Source organism: Orbicella franksi, chromosome 12, assembly GCF_964199315.1.
Source record: "Orbicella franksi chromosome 12, jaOrbFran1.1, whole genome shotgun sequence".
Taxonomy (NCBI): domain Eukaryota; kingdom Metazoa; phylum Cnidaria; class Anthozoa; order Scleractinia; family Merulinidae; genus Orbicella; species Orbicella franksi.
In genome coordinates, this window is record NC_138156.1 from 6,090,189 (window position 1) to 6,109,831 (window position 19,643).

At 38.4% G+C, this 19,643-nt stretch overlaps 1 protein-coding gene and 1 long non-coding RNA gene across 2 annotated transcripts; both read right to left on the reverse strand.

The window, feature by feature from the left end:
* Positions 1 to 398: 398 nt before the first annotated feature.
* LOC145462724 (uncharacterized) lies at positions 399 to 5,399 on the reverse strand. The gene is made up of 4 exons (XR_014041245.1): positions 5,244 to 5,399; positions 4,794 to 4,855; positions 4,103 to 4,170; positions 399 to 1,792 (listed from the first exon to the last, which is right to left on the reverse strand). It is a non-coding gene; the product is annotated as an uncharacterized LOC145462724 (long non-coding RNA).
* A 2,197-nt stretch (positions 5,400 to 7,596) lies between these two features.
* LOC145463488 (uncharacterized) lies at positions 7,597 to 18,226 on the reverse strand. The gene is made up of 11 exons (XM_081447239.1): positions 17,566 to 18,226; positions 16,959 to 17,120; positions 16,558 to 16,635; positions 14,290 to 14,357; positions 13,691 to 13,816; positions 13,166 to 13,241; positions 12,330 to 12,491; positions 11,553 to 11,630; positions 10,396 to 10,463; positions 9,945 to 10,070; positions 7,597 to 9,128 (listed from the first exon to the last, which is right to left on the reverse strand). The coding sequence occupies exons 1-11, from the start codon at positions 17,654 to 17,656 to the stop codon at positions 8,331 to 8,333; spliced, it is 1,833 nt and encodes a 610-aa protein (XP_081303365.1). The 5' UTR covers positions 17,657 to 18,226; the 3' UTR covers positions 7,597 to 8,330.
* Positions 18,227 to 19,643: the final 1,417 nt, after the last annotated feature.

Sequence of the window (19,643 nt, forward strand, 5' to 3'; positions counted from 1 at the left end):
AAAAAACTAACTTAAGTCTTTTGGCGGGAAACAAATTGCGCTTTTGAAACGAGTCTGAAATCATGGCGAAAAAAATTAAGTCTTTTGGCGGGAAAATTGTCCTTAGAAAAAAAAGTCTGCGATTTTGAATGGTGTCTGGTTTTGAGTAAAAAATATACGAAGTCTTTCGGCGGGAAAAAATCGTGCAGTTTGCAAACGGTTTTCGCCCATGAAAAGTCAGAGTTTATGCTTGATTTCGAACTAGACCCTGTTCAAAAGCTCAGAATTTTTTTTCTGTTCGGCAACCCTACATAGTCAAAAAATTGTAAAAGAGATAGCCTACATTTCGACTAGTTTCCAGGCCCCTTTCAAAAGCGCTAATTTTTTTCACTCTTTTCTTGTTAATAAAGCAAGACTCATTTATTGATTACAACTTTTATTTCAACTTCAATTAAAAGAGAAAACCAATATACAATGCTGTTATTGTTAATTAACTACTGTATTCGAAATATGAAAGGATATGTAATTACAAAGATCAATAGAAGTAAACCTGGCTTGTACTTCATGGCAGTTTTAGCGCAAACAGCGCAAACTTAAATATTGTGAACAGTAAAAACCAAGCAATTCAAGGAAAACATTTACAGATTAAAAACATTCTGAAGAAAATTTGAACTAGTCGGTTTTTTGATGAAAACTTAGCTAAATAAGTAGCTATAAGTTAAGCTTTCAAAATAAATTTAACAAAAATTAACAAAGTACGAACAACGTTTTGACGTCCTCATGACATTACCAAGTTCTTTGAAAAACATACAAGACTGGCTCGATCGCATTTTTGCATAAATATTTAAACTTGACAGTGCAGTCATGAGAACAGCAAAACATAGTTTCTATCGTTAATTTTCGTCTTAAAATGTCCAAAGATTTCAATGAAAGCTAAAATAAATTGTTACGAACGAAGACCTGTACTTAAGAAAAAAATACAAAGAAGAAATATTTTGTAGAGTATCTGATGTTTGACATTTTGCGATCCTTGCATGTCTAGCAATATGGAAGCGGGGAAATAAAATTTTGCGAGTAAAATTGTTAGCAAAACTTACAAGTGTTAATTTACTTGATTGCACGGTCGTCGGAAAATTCATCGTGGCTAACTTTCTTAATGCACAGGTTCACGTTTAGGAGCTATGTCACGGAATTGCCCTATGATCTACTCGAATAAGTCGCTTGGTGAGTTTTGGTATTACGCTAAGAAAATATCCCTACGTTTTCAATTTTCATCGTCCTGTGTTACAGATAATGCATCTTGCAATTAAAAACAGCTAATATCAATTTTTCAAGTTCGTCATTCGCAATTCGACTCCATCTTCTTCCAAATCCTGTTACTTACAAGCATCCTTGTTTCATTTTGGTTTAGATATACATCTCTTGTGATGTTTTGGGTTTTGATTCTTTGATTTAGTTCCCGACAGAAATACAATTAAATATCTGGTGACATAGCTCCTAAAACTAACCGATTTAAGAATCAGTTCAGTTGAATTTCAACAATATTACGTTAAAGATTCAAATTTTTTTTCATTGCAGTCCTTGAGAGAATTTGCTCATGTATCCAGACAATCTTCTTACAGATCAGATCCTATATTCTCCTAACCTAGACGCCTGCCGTTGTATTGGTATTTTGAGAAGAAGCTATATTCTGATACCTTATGAAAACATACGTATGCAGAATCTACTTCATGTAAGTTGCATCTGTGTGATCCAGAATCTTCTTCGTGTTTGCACGCATCTTTTGTCCTCAAGAGACGAGGGAAAGGCTAACCTGTTTAGGAAGAAAAACAAAATCCATGTTAGCAAATGTATTGCTTTGAACTTAGCAACGATAAACTATGAAAATGTTCCATCGTCCTTTGTTAGGTTTGTGTAATAAACTGAATAATTAATGCTATTTGAATAAATTAAAATGAACGTCACTCAAGGTCAGCCAATTTGGAGGGAGGTATTGTCATGTTTCCTTCGGGATAAGCAAGAATTTTTTCCTTCCCAATAAAATAGATCCATTTAGGAAAACTTCACTCTGAGAAATAAAAAAATTAACCTAAAACGTAATCTAAATAATGTAGGGTGTGTTTTAGACTGACTATTTTCGAAATAAAAAAAAAGTTTGTAATTTCCGAGTTGCATTTTGGTTACCTTGAGTAATACTTTTGATTGCTCAACAAGTTAACACGAACAATTTTGAGCAAGTGTCACGTTAGAAAATCTTATAAAGTTCGCACATTCCATCTCGATAATTTTGTTTAGAGAAACAAAACAAATTGTCTTGAAATCTGCTTAGTAAATAACTCTTAGTGACAATCCTCTTTGTCTAAAGAACGTGTTGATTAGATGGCTTATGCGTGAAGTTTTCTATGTACAGCTATCGGTTTTATCAGATTCGAACTCAGTTTTTTTTCTACCACGCCAAGCAACAATGTTATCTCAAAATCGTGTAGCTCATTCGCACCAACTTAAGATGTTTTGTGAAAATTAACAGTCTGCTAAAGGAAATTGAACGCAAGTTTAATTAATTAACAGTGAAGCAACTAGAAAGCGATTGACCACAAAACAATTTTTAATCCAAAATGTTTTTAAAAGATGTGTTTTCACAAGTTTTAGGTGGCACGAAGTGTTCTTTTGTTTGATCTTCGGTGTTATGACGTTTTAGAAACTGTGTTTTGGTCAGAAGGCAGTCTTAAGTTTTTGCTCGTGTTATGTTATTTTTGCAACATGATCGTACGACAAGGCATCTCATCAATTTTCAATAAGTTCGGTTTCTTAACATTATATTTAGTCAATAATTTAAAGAACTCGGTTTTAAACATTTCTTACTTCAGTCGTTTGAGAAATGAATTATGACCAGAATCTGCAAAACAATTTAAAAGGTAACAGAAAAAAAACGCTTCAAACTGTGATTTTATGCATTCTATGGCAGTTCCCATGGCATTCTAAGTCTACAAATTATGTCGTCTAATTTGTTTCTATTGTTTTAAAGAGTAGTGAAACAATGATGTTAACTAAATGAACGATGAAATCACTCGTCAATTGTCAGGTACATGTGATTAAAATAATTTACATTGACTGGATGAAAATTAAGGTCAAGGTCATTCAAGGTCAACCATTTGCTGAAGAGGTTTTCCACTAAATCGTCACAATTAGCAAGAAATGTTTTGCTTTTCTAAACAACGGTGCAGAGTGCAGCTTTTAAAAACAAAGATTCAGTGTGAAGGCTGTCAGTACTTTCGTTTTGTCAGAACACTTTGCTACAAAAGTTGCCATGGTAACGATAATGGTGCAAACAATTTTGAACAAAGTGCGCCGATACATTTTTTCATTAATCAGAGATAACTGGTTTTGAATATTGTGAAGTCCAGTTGTTTGAACAATGATCTGAAATTTCATGCATTTATAACCGATTTTGTTGTTTTGAGAAATTTGGGATAAAGAAAAAGATTTTGTAACAAAGAGAGAACTTCTTTAAAACTATGCCAATTTATCTCAAAGCAAAGAACTTAATCCGTGTTTGGTAGATTTTCGAAAAATGCTCTTGCAGAAGATAGCTCTATATTTCAGCCGAAAGTCAAAGCATTCCCAGAGTTATTAGTCAGTCCACAGAGGTTTATTTCTTGCTGCGAGTTAGTTTTCTTTGAACGCGCGAGCGCGAGCGCGGACAAGCCCTAACCCCAGCTCCTTGCGTTTTTGCTCCTTCATATCCCACGCGCCGGGTTAATATTTCGCGAAGATTTGCGGTCTCGACGAACTCAAGACAAAATAGAGCGTCTGTGGACAGACCTCAGAGTTATCTATATATGTAAAACCACAATAAAACCTAAACGATCTCGGTTCCTCCTTATCCCTTTGGTGTAAATGAGATATTCAGCGATATTACACAGTTAATGTTGATAACGGTTTTGACTTAAAATGATATATGAACTTCTTTCATAAGCATAAAATGTTCTTCGATACTTTTGCTAATCCTCCACGGGTGTTGAATTCAGTTGTTCTCTTTATGCCGTGCTCTTTGACGATTCAGACAACGATAAACGGCAATAAACTAAGATAAATGTACACCATAAATTGAAAATCAATTTACCTTTATCCAGAACATTGTGGCAGTGTTTCTGTCCTTAACTCTGCTTCAGGCATTGGAGGTTTGTGGTGCTACAAGTAAATAAATACATCGTATTAATAATAGTTAAACTAAGACAGCTAAAACTTTCAAAGATTAGGGTAGCTCTGAACCCCCTCCTTTTTGCAGAAAGAGTTATCTTGACAATGACAAAAGCTGAAGTCGCAAATCAGGCTAGTATTTGCACTTTAAATTTAAAACTCAAAATAGGGCTGCCTCCAACAAGTTGTATTGCTGCATGGGAAAATTGTTTTGTATTGAAAGATGGTCATTTCACCAGTGATTGGTCATTCCTATTAGATCACAGATACACCATGAAAACAGTCCAAAGTAGTGAATTTCACAGTGTTTTAAACTGATCTTAACAAGGAAAACTCTAGGGGAAGGTTTCTTCTCTCCACATTCCATCACACCCTGCATTCCCCACCCTATACCAATCCCCAGTACAGTGGCTCGCAGAGGTTTGAGTTGTGAAGCAGATAACATTGCAATCCAAACAAAAACGTTTTATTAAACAAGGACTCTGATGAAAAAATACTTGAACAACAGAAATGACACGCAAAGTGAGCATCTTCTCCCATTGTATCAAAACTATATGATCATCGTTAAACAATAAAAAAAAAGTTGTCAACGAAACAAGACAAATTTATGTTACCTGACGTGTTCGAACTTGGATTATGGATGACTCCTTGGAATACATTCCTAATGCTTTGCCATCTGGAGTAAAGGAACGGAAAAAAATATACATGTGTGTGAAACCTCCGCGACGCACATACAAGAAATAATTGCATAAATTTAATAAGAACCCGCCAAACGGCCGGTTTCACATTACGAGTTTAGCAAGGATGTTGGTAAAGTGAAAACTAAAAACTTTACCTAATGTTATCAATATAACAAAGTTTATGATGCCACGAAATGCAGTATATTTTAAACAAGAATGCTGGCTTGTCGGCAATTCTTTATTTTTTGTGTCAAGTATAAAATTACGATGTACAGTTCACTTAAAACTTTAGAGGAAAATAATCATTGCAGAATAAATTTTCCGCGCATTTTCCAAGAGAAAAAGCTGCGATATCTGTACAAATATATTCGTATGCGTCCTTACCTTGATTAGGATTCAAATAAAGGTCTACCAACACTTTTTATCGTGGACATCTTGTGATGATCTTTGTTCAACGAAGCACGTGTTCGCGAAGTTTGCTTGAGAAGAAGATAGAGTTCTTAGTATTACTGGCACGGTCTTCAAAGTACCCTAAGCGCTGACCACCTTGGCTTAACTAAAACTTGTGACCTTCCTGTATTTGATGGCCGACGAATAAAGATAAACTTCTGCTCGAAATGGCTAAGTGAGTGGCAAACGTCCGACTGAGCACGAAACAGGACAAAGTTTTCGCACATGCATAAATTTACAATTTAAAATTTCAAACTTTTGTGGTTAGCGCTTTCTGAATAGTTGTTTCAATACGAACATTTGATTGGTCGATCTCCTTATGGCTTATAAAGGCGCGAGAATTAAAATTTTAGTCTTCGCTAACACCAAGACAGATCAATTCGGAAAGTAAAACTGTTTAAAATGTATATTTCTTAAAACTCTCTTTGCAAAGTTTAACAGATGAATTCTTCAAGAACTTTTTCATCGACAGAAGAAACGTAAAATTTTTTGGGCGTTGTTATTTTTTCGTGCGCCCTATTTGTCGAGAATTTTAAAATTACAGAATCAAATATACTATCAATTTTTTTTCGGTCGTGGATCCTCAAAATGATATAATTGTCATTTTTTTCTCGTTCAGTCACTAGATGGGAAGAAAAGTGTGGTGGATGGGTTTAGGGTTAGCGTCGTCACTAAAGGATCTAATAAGGAAACAATCACTTCACCCAGAAACTAGCGCAGATAAAAATAAGTGTGAAGAATGCTTATACGGAGAATGTTCATCCAATGATAATCGCCGGCTCGGTGCTACCATCTGAGGACTCCTGATAGAGAAGGGAGAGGTAACAGTTGCAAAAGGTTTCGATAGCAGACCGGGTCTACGGAAATCGGAACTAGAATGGTAACAGAAAATTCACGGTCTTTATTCATTTATTAGACTGGTAACAGTTGGGCTGGAGCAACGTGAGTAAACCAGCTATTCCAACCAATTGTTCGTGCGCAAAATACACAAAATGGATCGTACAGGGAGTTTATGGTGTAACGTAATTAATAGGCAACCAATAAGGGGGAAAGAACAAACAACGCATGTGTAACGTAGGAGGGAACGCTGTGGGAAACGCTGGGGGATTGTAGAGAGAACTTACTGTGTAGCGCTTCAGGAAATGAATGGGCTGGAACCCTCAAGAAACGCACACGCAACGTAAAGGGGAACACAACGCGAACAGAAGAGGAACACTCGTGCGATCGGTGAGGAACTCACGGTGTTATACGGTCGAAATGAATGAGAGGGGCCCACATGTAACCCACGCAAGGGAGGGGGAAGGGACGAATACAACGAAAACGTATGGAAATCGTAGCCTTCAAAGTGCCTATGAAGTCAAAAATAATTCTCGCTTATTTGAAAGGCTTTTCATAGTAAAGAAGAATGGCGTTTTCCTTTTTGGAATATCTTTTTTCGTTTTAGAGATATTTACGTTTTTGTAAGGAAAGTGATGACGTCATAGGTGGTTCCACTAAAACAGCACAACACTCAATCGAGAATAATCCTAGAAATATTAAAGCAGTGTTCTATAAAATTGGCACCAGAAATGTGCATCACAAAAGAAACAGAATGAGACCTGTCGTGCCGTTGCCATGACAACGGCTATGCCGCTGGTTCTGTTTTAATTAAGACTAAAATTCCCAGATTTTATCTGAAACAAGGATCATCCACTCCCACCAATCTAATGGGGAGAGTTAAGACAATATGGGAACCATATGTGTTCCGGGCAAGACCCTTTGTCCCACTTTAAAAGGTTGCAAATGGGGATATTTGGTTTTTCACAGGAAGAGACTGGAGCCAAGAGTGTTGCCATGGCAACAACATAGTAGGTGTCATTCTGTATCTTTTGTGATGCACATTTCTGGTGCCAAGTTTGAAGAACACTACTTTCATATTTCTAGAGTTATTCTCGATTGAGCGTTGTGCTGTTTTAGAGGAACCACCTATGACGTCATCACTTTCCTCATTTGCATAATGCAAAAACGTGAATATCTCTAAAACGAAGAGATATTCCAAAAAGGAAAACGCCATTCTTCTTTACTTTGAAAAGCCTTTCAAATAAGCGGGAATTATTGTTTACTTTATGGGCAATTTAATGCTTACGAAAACACACGAGGAAAAACACGTAGGGAAACAAAGGAAATATACATTGTTACGCACTGGGAAACCCAGGAAGGAACCCACAAGAAGCAAATTACCCTGGAGGGAAAATCAACGCACGACAATTCAGTGGCAAGGCACAGAGAACCCATGGACGGCAGGAACCCGCTGACAACTCACCAGCACCTGAAACGCATGATGGAACAGGCTTCCAGGCTTCTTTTAAAAGTAGATGTGTTTTACTCAGTTTTCTTGTTAAAATGCTCTTCTTTCTTTAAAAGAAGTTCTAGATCTAATTAACAAGTAAGTAAATATATAGTGCCTTTGCCAATTAACTGTGATAAGGAACTTTACTTACAAAACAGTTCACATTTACAATTATCCACTAAATGGTCAATTCTAGTACAAAAAGTGTAAAATTTAATAAAAATGAGGTGAGGTGGTATATAGTAAACAATAAAAAAATGGCGCTAATATTGGAGTTAAATTGCTACAGTTCAAAATAAGATACTGTGTAGTGGCTCATGAAGAGAACATTGTGTCTCACAGCTGTAATTCTGTGACATAGCCTGGCTGTAAGCCTTAACAACATAGCCACACGTGGGTATCTGTCTCTTTCTCTGAAACTGTCCAGAACACTGTCAACTAAAAAAGCTCAGTCACGGCATTTCGAGTATTTTGGCCACGAAGAAACAGGAAACCTGAAAATAATAGTTTACTAAAATAGAAAAACGTCGAAGAGATAATAAAAAACCATTAAGGAACAAGGCTGGTTAAGGATGGAGAAGATTTACACGGAATACAAACGACGAATTTGTAAAATTTAGGCCAATCTTTTCAAGTTATGCGAACCGTGACGTAGCTCCTTTGCGACTATCATGTGACATGGTTCCCAGTCTTCAAGTGCCTCCTATGCCCCTGTCCATTTCAAGGCGTAGCTTATTGTAATGCATGGCGTTTGTGAAATCACCTAAACGGAAGTAAGCATTGCATAGATTATTATACGCACGTCGTTCTCCTGTCTTGTCTCCCACTTCTTTGACCACTTGAAGACATAGGGTGTGGTAGTGTACGGCCTGTTGGAAATCCCCACGACTGAAGAAGGCCATTCCAAGATTGGCGTACGTGTAACCTTCCCCAATCCTGTCTCCAATCTCTTTGGCAATAGCAAGATGTCGGTTGCAGTAGTCTATGGCTTTGCTACAATCACCAAGACTTGCAAAAACGATCGCGAGGTTGCCGTACGCTCGTCCTTCTTTCTTCTTGTCTCCTATGTCTTTACAAACACTAAGAGACAACTCGTGATATTCTATGGCCTTCTTTAAATCACCAAGCCTTTGAAAAGCATTTCCGAGATTCCCATAAGCGCACGCTTCGCCTTTCTTGTCTCCTATTTCTTTAGCAATGCTAAGATGTAGGTTGTAATACTCCACAGCTTTTCTACAGTCGCCGAGGCGTTCAAAACTAATACCAATATTTCCATAGGAACCTGCTTCGGAGGCGCTATCCCTCACTTCCCTTACGCAAAGAATAGACAGTTTGTGGTATTCTATGGCCGTTTTGTGATCTCCCAGAGAATCATACACATTGCCAAGATTGCCATACGCTTGTCCTATTCCACCAGTGTCTTGTTCGTCTTGGGCAATTTGAAGACGTCGACTGTAGTATTCTTTGGCTTTTATGGGATTTTCTAGGCTCTGAAAAACAATTCCAAGATTTCCATACGCAACAGTTTCCTTAGTAACTAATAGCTTCATTCTCAAAAGTATAAACGAATTTATCAAGAACTGGATCATTGGACAAAGCAATTCAAGAGTTTTCATTGGCTTAGCAATCATAGTATACTTAACAATTATTCACCGAAGTGGAGGTGAATAGTACTTGCTAATCACCTCCGAGTTAACCAATCAGAGCGCGCGAAAAGCACTATTCACTTGTGTGGTATATACTAACAGCAATTCTGCCATGTTTTTCATATATGGTAGGCTCACGCGTAGTTCAATGAGAGTGTTTTTATTTTTATTAAATTTAAGTTTCCTGTATTTTGGGGGTGTTTTTAATCAAACAGTTATTTCACTCGTGCTTGTTAGATATGAGATGATTATAGCCAGCTCGGTGTGACGCACCTCGTTGGCTACCTACCATCTCATATCCAACGTTTGCTCGTGGAATAATTGTTAAATAGCCTGCATAACAAGCCGTCTAGCCGGGCAGGGGACAAAGTGCCGTAGGCGAGCTTGGAGCGCGCTCCACGCTTGCCTTCGCTCTTTGCGGTCGAGTGTTGCGTTCGCGCTTTCTGCCAGGCTAAATCAGCTGTCATGCAGGATTAAATGGCTATGTTTGATTAAATGTGACTCATCATGAAATTTTCAAAAATAAGGAAGTTGCATATAATGCTTTCCGTTATAGTATAAACATGTGGCATGTTTTAAATTGCTCGCAAAATAAAAGCGCAAATAACATTAAAATTATGTGCTAGGTAACTTAGTTTATATTTTATTTATCAACCTCACCGAGTCGTTTCCAGTTTGTGGTCGGGGTGTCTCCTGTTCTTTGACACCATCTGTATTTTGTGAGTTGGTTTGTTCTTTAACAGATGTGGCGCGTAAATCCAAAAGCTGTCTGTTAGTGTTAGATATCTTCTTAAAGTCAAGACTTGTGACTTGCCATTTGTTCGAGTATAATCAAAGAGCACTTGGAAAAAACTTGTTAGAGCGGTTTTCATTTGAGTGTCGTAAAAAAAGGCCAAAACCAAAGTAATCACTCTGGCCAATCACAGAGGACATGGGCTTCTGGAACACTGACTTGTTACGGTATTAAATTCGTTGATATTTTTAAATTATAGCGATTGAATGATCGATGTTGACGTTCTTGTTTCATACGCAGCGCCGTTTGTATGTAAAACGGAACAAAGCTAAGTTGCGTCGTGTTGACCATGTACAAAGTAAAGTTTTCAAAGGATACTGCCAGTCCCTTATCACACCACGCGATGGCTTCTTCAAACTGATTCAGCTGAACACAAGCACTTGCTCCTAATGAAATAGATAACACTGATCAACGACTAACTTTAACGTACAATATGTGTGCATGGTTAAAACAGCCAATCGTTCACGGTCATAAAACAAAACGCTACTGGAAGAAACAGTTTACGTTTTTCTAAATTCCTGGGCATTTTTCGCCACTGTGACCATTTTATAAGCTTTGTTGCTTGCAGGGTCCCACTGATAAATTTTTGGGGTACTAGCCCGTGAACAGGCTCCGGCGGCTGGAGGGGCTAAAAAGTGAAGTGGCCGAGGGGAGAACGGGGAGGGGTTGTGGCCTCCCCTCCCTCCCCTTCTCTCATTTCTATTGTCTTCCCGCTTTCAATTTACCCCATCCTCGACTACAGAGCCTGTTCACAGACTATCGGGCAGTTGGGGGCGAATTCTAATTATAATTTTTGTATAAAATAGAATTAAGTTGTTGTAGCTGTTATTGTTGTTGTTGGGGAAAATCAAGATTTAAAAATAAGAGTAGTCTTTCGTGACCTTCATCCTCGTGGTAGACGTTGAGATTGCAGTAAAACTGTTTTTTTTTTTCTCTTTCATTGCATGAAAATTCTAGGTTACTGCAGAAACAGTGCAACACGTTCCCCAAAACAAAGCAACAGCACTAACCCATATGGCCTTTTGTGGGATGAACTCTGTAGCCCTTCCTTCTCTTGGAGAACCTTAAAGGAAACTCTCCTTGTCCATGCAATCCCAGGCACCAGTTGAATTTCATAAAATTAATAGCTCAACCCTTAGAGCGGTTTTCACTTGAGCGTCGAAAACTAACTTGTTTTGTTCTTTCTATGCTACACGATTGGATTAAAAATATTGCGCCACTTTTTCATCCAATCAGAAGTCAAACCAAAACCAATCGTGACGCGTACGCGTTCGCACACATTTTCCCGCGCTTCGCGTCAGCTCCATGTAATTGCTTCGAGTTTTGATTGGTTCACTGTATTGTCTGCGTCCTTTGTGATTGGCTAGAGTAATAACTTTGGTTTTGGCTTTACGACAGTCCATTGAAACCCGCTCCAACGGCGAGAAAGAGCCCTGGAAGCAAGGCCAAATATCGCCTTCTAACAGTAATCTTACCTCTTATAAAAGCCTTGAGGAAATTTGGCTGTAATTCAGTGGCAGCTTTCGCATCGCTCAGTGAATCATAATAATTCCCTGGCAAAGATAAAACTAATCAAATTACCATAAAAAAAATAATAAGGTCCGTGATAAGATTAGAAGAAACCGATTCTTGAAAACTGTAACGTTTCTGTACCATCAAAGATTTAAATTGGAAGTGGAACACTGCAACACTTGTTTTGCTCACAGTCGAGGTCCCGAGAAATTCGCTATTGAGTCCTATGCATTGTTCACTTTTCTACGCTAACGGCGATTTTCAGACAGTAATAGTTTCTAGTTGGGACAGGGTATTTTTCGCACAGATGGGCGGAGTCGCACAGCGACCAAGCCCAACAAAAAAGGATATATGTGTAAACAACGTACAGAGAAAGTACACATTTATCATTCTATGGAATAAATTCGTTATTTCAATTTATTGCAGAATAAATGCTGCTTCTATTATCGAAGGATACCTATACCAGAATGCCCAAGTCCAGTGAGAAATGCTATCGCATTGACTGGTACGGAACTAGTCAACCTCGTTTCCAAGGAAGTGTTCCTGAGAACGAGGTTGGAACCTGATAGGATCGTGCATATGACGTATTACGACGACCTCAAAGGGCTACAACGCATGCGCAATCTAGTTCAGGCTTTCAATTGTATATAACTTCAAAAAGGTTTTTTCAAAATCCATCATGGACCATTAAAATCGCCAAGAGACATTACAGACAATAACACTACACTACATGCTCCTACCCAAGTAAAAATATGCTATGGCTCTGTTGCTGTACAATTTGGCGTTCAGTTCTTTATCCTTGCAGTTCACTTTGATTCCTTCCGTGTAGAGGCGAATAGCGTTGCTGAAATTCTTTTTGCCGTATTCATCGTTTCCTTTGTTCTTGTACGCTTCTGCTTTTTCTAAAGCGAAATATGTGGATCATTATTGATGCCTCATCTATGTGAAGTCTTCACAAATTAAAACAAAACGAAAAAGCATGAACTACTGATAAACTAATCATGCAACGCCTTCGAGTAATATACCATGAAATATCCCACGAGTCTCTTGTGTTTTCTCGTGTGTGCCAAGAAAATACAAGTGAGAAGTTTAAGCATTTAAACTGTGGTTAATGAGCTCTGTAGTCTACATCATTTCTGTCATCTAAGGTTGTCACCAGTTCTGTTATCTTTCCCTTATTAGCCATTGTGCAATAACCTTAGGTCAATGTCCAATGCAACCCGATAGTTTTACCACATGGGAAATCATACGACAAAGCTCCCAGTGATTTTCCACCATGCTCTCATGTGATTTCAGCATGCTATACCCCTCCCAACTCCCTCAATCCCCAGTTAGTAAAATTCCATTGTTTTCTGACCCTGTCCCGTGAGATGTTCCATGATACACCACGAGAGAGCGCTGTATAACTATTTTATACCATGCTATAGAAAATATAGTGGCCAGCACAATCAATGTGACATACGTGCGGCACATGACGAGAAGGTTGGATATAATAGCGTTGAATATACAACAGCTTTCCCATATTCTTATTGGCTGTATTTTCTATGGCATGGTATAAATACATATATCTATTTACCTCTTAAGCAGTCGTCATCGCAATCCAGGGCTTTATCAACAGTTACTGTAGTCTCGTTTTCAGTGTTGCCTTCACCCTGAAGTTATTTACGAGATGCTAGTTACACGTTGTTAATCAGTCACATACGCAACGGGAGAATCCAAACAATAAGTAAAGACAAGAGAGGATGAAGGGAGAGCGAGTTGATCTTCCATACAGAACTTTTTCCCAAGGTTATTCCTCTTTTAAAATTATTTTTAGACATGGTACCCTGCTCTCCCGCGGATAATGTGACCACGCGCGCAGGTGTTTCATGGCGGATAAAAATGCGTGTAAAGCGACAACGGCTGAAGTAAGTAAAATTTGCGTCACAATATTGACTACCTTCTAGACCCTCCTGGGAGTTTTGCAGAGGGGCTCGTGTTTTACTTGAGTTTTGGACGTTTACGATGTCACTTCTATGATCTCTGAGAGTGCAGATCAAGGAATAATGTGGTGGATTTGTCAAATAATAAATCGAAGATCACTGCTGAGGTAAAACATCACCTTTCCTTTCCCAGATGTGGTTTCCAACTCTTCCTTGACTTCCTTTTCGTCTTTCTGTTGTAACTCTATGTTACCGATAACAGATGTGGCCTTTAATTCCAACAAGACTTTGTTATGTTCGTCAAGCTTCTTAGAGTTAAGAGGTATAACATATAAAAATGAAAATAAAACGAAGAAATAGTCGAAAACAGTTTAACTTTGAATTGAATTTAGCATAAGGAGCTGCTTAAATTTAGAACCAATTGCAAGGACCTTGGGTCGAATGCCGTCATCTGCTGTATTTTTTCCCCTCTGTAATCAAAAAAGTGTGAATCAAGATTTCATATATTGATTGATTGAATAACCTTACTCTAGGATTAAGAAGAAATAGACGTTATTATTTCTCATGTTTTCTCAAGTTTAAAATTTTTTCTCACAGCTGAAGCATGAATTTCAGATTAATTTAGTCAAAACTACAGAAAGTTTAGAGGGACTTATGTCTCAAAACTGGCTGAAATGTTTCAAAACCATCTGTATTTAAAAATTAAACTTCATGCTTATGTCGGATTCTTAAAAAAAAACCCTGAAATACCTGACTCAGAATTGTTATCAAAGGATACTGCTAGTCCCTTATCACACCATGTGATGGCTTCTTCAAACTGCTTCAGCTCAACACAAGCGCTGGCTCCTGATGGCAAGAAATAACGAGAAATAAATAGTGTAACTAATGACTTTTTATTGTTAAGATGTAGCGATTTGCGCAAAGAACAGTGTAGTCAAAAATATTGGTCGGCTCTAGTAAGTTTCGATCCGTCTATTGTCAGTCAAATTAAGTCGGTCTGTTTGAGGTCCGTCTACTGTTAGTCCAACACTATTCACCTGACTCTGAAAATGACTTCAGTCACCAACAACAGTTCTCTCACCCAGACGATCACACAAGACGAACTATTAAGTCGCGGGGCGGGGGGGGGGGGGGATACTTTCGTTAGTAAATTTCAGATTGGTGTGTGCGGCGAAGGGTCTTAAACCCTGACACTTTTTGGGGATTAAGGACATGAAAATTGACACCTTATTCAAGTCCCAAACCCAAAAATGACACCCTATTCAAGGGAAAAACAACAACTAAGGATAGCGCGGGCGGTTTATCTTTATTTCGTTTCTGTAACTTTGGAAGTATATGAATTGTTTCGTTTAACAGATCATTTGTTTTTCGTTTAGCTGGGCATTTACGCACTACAATTTTAGCTGATATAATTAAGGTACCCTATCTAAGGATCACACCGGGAACACAATGCCAACAGGGATAAAAATGATACCCTATTTGAGGATTGAGAACCTCAAAAACCCTACCCCATCCCGCAGCACATACCTATATAGTCCATACATGGGAGTACCCCCCGGATATTAAGTACATAGCATTTAACAAATAAAGAAGCCTAAGCCGTGTATTACACTGTGATAAAATACGACGGGCTTTTGAGAACACGAGGGAAATGTGGAAAACAAGTGTTTTCTACATTTCTCGAGGGTTCTCAAATGTCCGGAGTGTTTTATCACATTGTAACACACGGCTCAGGCTTCTTCATTTGCTTTATGATATAGAGGCTATTCTAGCGAAAAACAACAAAAAACGCTTTTTCTATGTTTTATACTCTGATAAAACATGGGTTTTCGACCAGTCAGAGCGCGCGCAGGGTCCTATCTATATTATAAAAAGATATATAGAATAAGTAGTGGAATGAAAGCCTGGCATTCCAATGCCGGTTATTGCGTTCGAAGAACGCAAACCTAATTTTGGCCTGTAGGTTTCCAGAATTGGTTGCCCTGTGCACGGTTATATGCAGAAAAACTCCACATTCCTGTAAGGACACCAAAATGGCCACCCCGCTTGAGTTTTGCAGGGGCATGTCACAGCCAGTAAACTGGTACTGTTTAATACTGAGACATGTGATTACATGTGATAAGACATGTGGCGAACATGTGAGCATGTAAGCAGGCCATGCGAGCTCGACTTTGCGCTGCTTTCTTTGACTCTTTCCATTCAGGCGCCGTGGGCTTCGCTATTTTGTGCTCTCAGCGTTGGATATTAGTGAATATAAACGCTTCGATGGTAGCATTTATTGAAATCTGAGGGTACTGTCCTTGTTTATTTTGTATGTTTGGAATGTTAATTGTGGGAAACCAGCTATATTTTGATTGCATTTGTTGATTAGTTCCGGTCGCGACAGATACATGTAGCTCAATCTTTATCCGGTCAAATGCTGTTTGGAATCGGCGGAGAAAGATCCTTAAGAGTGTGCCTGAGCCAAGGAACGGCAAATTACGTAAATACTGTTTACTTTATTCATCAGGGGAAATACTCGAATCAGTCGCACGGGTTTGTTTACGCTGACGATAAGCGGGCACACGATTACAAATGTTTGCTTATATTTGTGCTTCCAGCTTAGAATAATGTATATAAAATATACTTTTTCAAATTAACTATTACACTTAAACATTACCAGTTAATGTGAGAATATGAAGCACGAAATTTGAGTGTACGGAAACTGGCGCTGTCACGCAACGAATCAAGAAATCATAGTTAGCACAGGGACCTCTTAAACTGGCATGGACTTTGCGTGACTATGATAATATCTGTCTGTAAAACCTCGGTTGTCGATGAAAAACGTTGATTTTAGCGATAGACAGAGGTTGAAAGTTAGTTAGTGAAACCATTTATTTAAGGTATAAATATTAAAGTCAAGGCGTCCGAGTCGAACGCACTCTCATAATCTTTGATTACTACTAGTATGTATTAATTAAACACCTGCCAGCCGTGAGATATGCCGTATTATCAAGACCATGGAGTGTCTCGATGTAATACAGTCATAGAGTTCGTCAGTGCTTACCTCTCACAATCGCCTTGAGATAAGCTGGTTGTAGTTCTGTGGCATGTTTTGAATCACTCAGTGATTCGTGATAGTTTCCTGTTGAAGAACATAGATACAAAGAAATGACAGGAATAACAATGAATTTAGCATGAGCGGTTATTAATTTTCGTGAAGACTGAAATAGAATATTGAACCCAAAAATTGACTTGTTGGGAACATTTTGGCGTTTCAATTGTTTGGTCTCGTACATTTATGAATAGTTCCATCCAAAATCTTAAACGCTTTATATTTTTCCAAAATCCAGTTAGAGACTTTCTGACATTTCAAAAATATTCTAAAATCCAAAAATATTCTAAAATCCAACCCAAGATCTATGACGTCATTTCAACATGATACAAACGTGAAGTAACAGTTCTCACCAAAATAAAAATGTGCTAAGGCTCTGTTACTGTGCAACTTGGCCTTCAGTTCTTTATCCTTGCAGTTCACTTTAATTCCTTCGGTGTAGAAGTGAACGGCATTTTTAAAATTTCTTTTCGTGTATTCTTCATTGCCTTGATTTCTGTAAACCTCTGCTTTTGCTAAAATAAGAATTGAAATATTGTTAGTACAGAATACATGGCAACCATGTCTTATGTTCTACCTATTAAATCTTGTACTTATTTTTCTCTGTTTCAACTTTCCGATGGACTAGCATCCGATCCAGGGGGGGGGGGGGGGGAAGGGAGAATAAATACTCCCAGGCGCTATTCACTACATGCTAAAGGTAACAGAAATAAGCGCCGGCCTGATGGGTCACTGAGCTCTAACAAAGACTTTTTCTTTCTATCTTTAAAAACGAGACGCTAAAATATTGCCATCGTGTTAACAGAGAAGCATAGAGATGAGCCTTAATTAGCAAGATTCCCAACCTCTGTCTGTACAAGATGGCAGCTGAGTTGGGTTCAACGTGCGATCTGAATTATAACAACAAACAACGAAGTTAAAGAGATTCTTCAATCAGCTTGTAGTAATGTTGACACTAACCTCTTAAAAGATCGTCACCAAAATCCAATGGTTCTTCAACAGCTGTTGTGACGTCACTTTCATTTGCGTCTTTGCCCGGATTGCTCGCCATGTTAGCCTGTAGTTTGGAAATCTTTTAAATCTCTGGGTGTCTTATTATCGATTTACGGGATAGCTCTGCTCAGTATTGTAGAAAATTAAAACGCCATACGATCCAAGTGCTCTATTATCTCTAAATTTCATGTTTCACTAGCTCCTTGCGCTGAATAAATTATCTCCAAATGCATTCTTATTGAGGTCAACACTTAATGTATGTTTTAAGTTGAAGTGCATCAGGATCTATCATTGTAATCTTGTGAAGTTGAAGTGCATCAGAAATGCTATCTATCATGTTACACTTCAGCCAGTGATACTGATACGCACGTTTATTTCCCCGTTGATATTGCCTCCTGCAGAAGTCAAAATGCGTTATTTATTCTGCAACTTCGATATTTTCCTTGTGTTACTAATTAGTTTACACCTCAATGACTTTCTACGTAGAATGCTTCATTTACTTCGAATTCCTTTACAAGATTTAACCCAGCCCTCTGTCTCTAGCTACATGAAATATCATAACTGCCTGCGTGTTTGGTTTCCGTTAACAATCCAAGGTTTTGCTTAAATGGATATATTTAGCAATCGTTCTTTTTTCACTTAAACAGAAGCAATGAAATGGAAATACCAGGCTTTACCGAGTTTTCATGCGTGCTACTTATGTTCTGGTGTACTTTGTTAATTGTACTCTGAATGATCTGCGGTACGCTTAAAACGACGCTCTGTTCTTTCTTTTCCAAAATTAGACCTGTAGTATTTAACCAATGCGGACAAAAGACACATATATACTTGGAACTGTCTTCTTGATTGCAACGCACTTGAAAGTCTCAACATTAATTAAAGTAGTTTTCCCGTTGGCCGAGCTAAGGTAGAAAATTCCCAGTCGATATATAGTAGGTTAGTTTAATTTATCATATTAAATTCTTATTGCGGTGACCTAATTCTCCAAGTGAAATTCCGTTCAGTGGATTTAGAATGCCAAAACTGAATAACAATGAAGCAATTGATTACTGTTTACTACACACAAACAGATTATGATTATAAATAACGTTATTGTAAGTTAAACTGATACCTTCAGTCAATATAGCGGAGTTCCTTGTTAACAGCACCTGAACAAAATCTTAACTTCTCTCTCCTAAGAAAAACTGTGAAAGAGAATCATCGTGTAACGTACGACTGCTTCATGATGTATTCAAGGTTATGTGACAAGCACGTTTTTTCCGTGTCTTTGTCTTCTTGCAATGTTAATGATCAATAAATAAATGAGGTCCTACTCGAACGGGTCCCAATATCGCCAAGTGTTTGTAGAGTGTTTATCGCAGAGGCGTGTGGTACAATAAACTTTATACCCTCTAGGGTATCAGCGCTATTACGCTGTCAGAATTATCAGATAAATACATAGAGACAGCGTTCAATCCCAAACTGAAACGCGGAAAATTCTGAGCATTGGCTGTCGTGATTCTCTTTTGTGGAAGAGAAGAATTTGTTCATTTGACGCTTACGTGAAGCTTATACCTAAGAGAAGTCGGTTTTTGTTCGCGAAATCCTTCACGCGACTGGACAAGTTAAAATTACGCAAATTAGAGAAAGAAACGAGGAGGGAATGAGGCGAGCCTGGAAAAGAGAGAGACTGCTCGCAGTCTGGTTTTAAGCTTGCGTAGCAGTCGTTTCCTTCACGAGCGCGCGAGAGGTGAACGAAAAGCTTGAGAGGTACGCAAAGACTTAATCTCGCGCGCATGGAAGAATCTCAGGACAGTCAAACCTTTCTACATCGGCCACCCCAGGGACAGAGTTTACTGGTCATTGTGGGGTGGTGGCCAGCGTTGCGAGGTTAAAATAAGAGCAAATCATTCGACTGGAACGAACACATATCGCCACTGTAGAGAAGTGGCCGTTGTGGGGAGGTGGCCGGTAGTAGAGGTTCGACTGTAGTTTTGTACAGGACGACCGAGAAATGTAAAAGATATAAAACGCTTGCACAGAGCTTCCAAACCGCTAATTAAAAC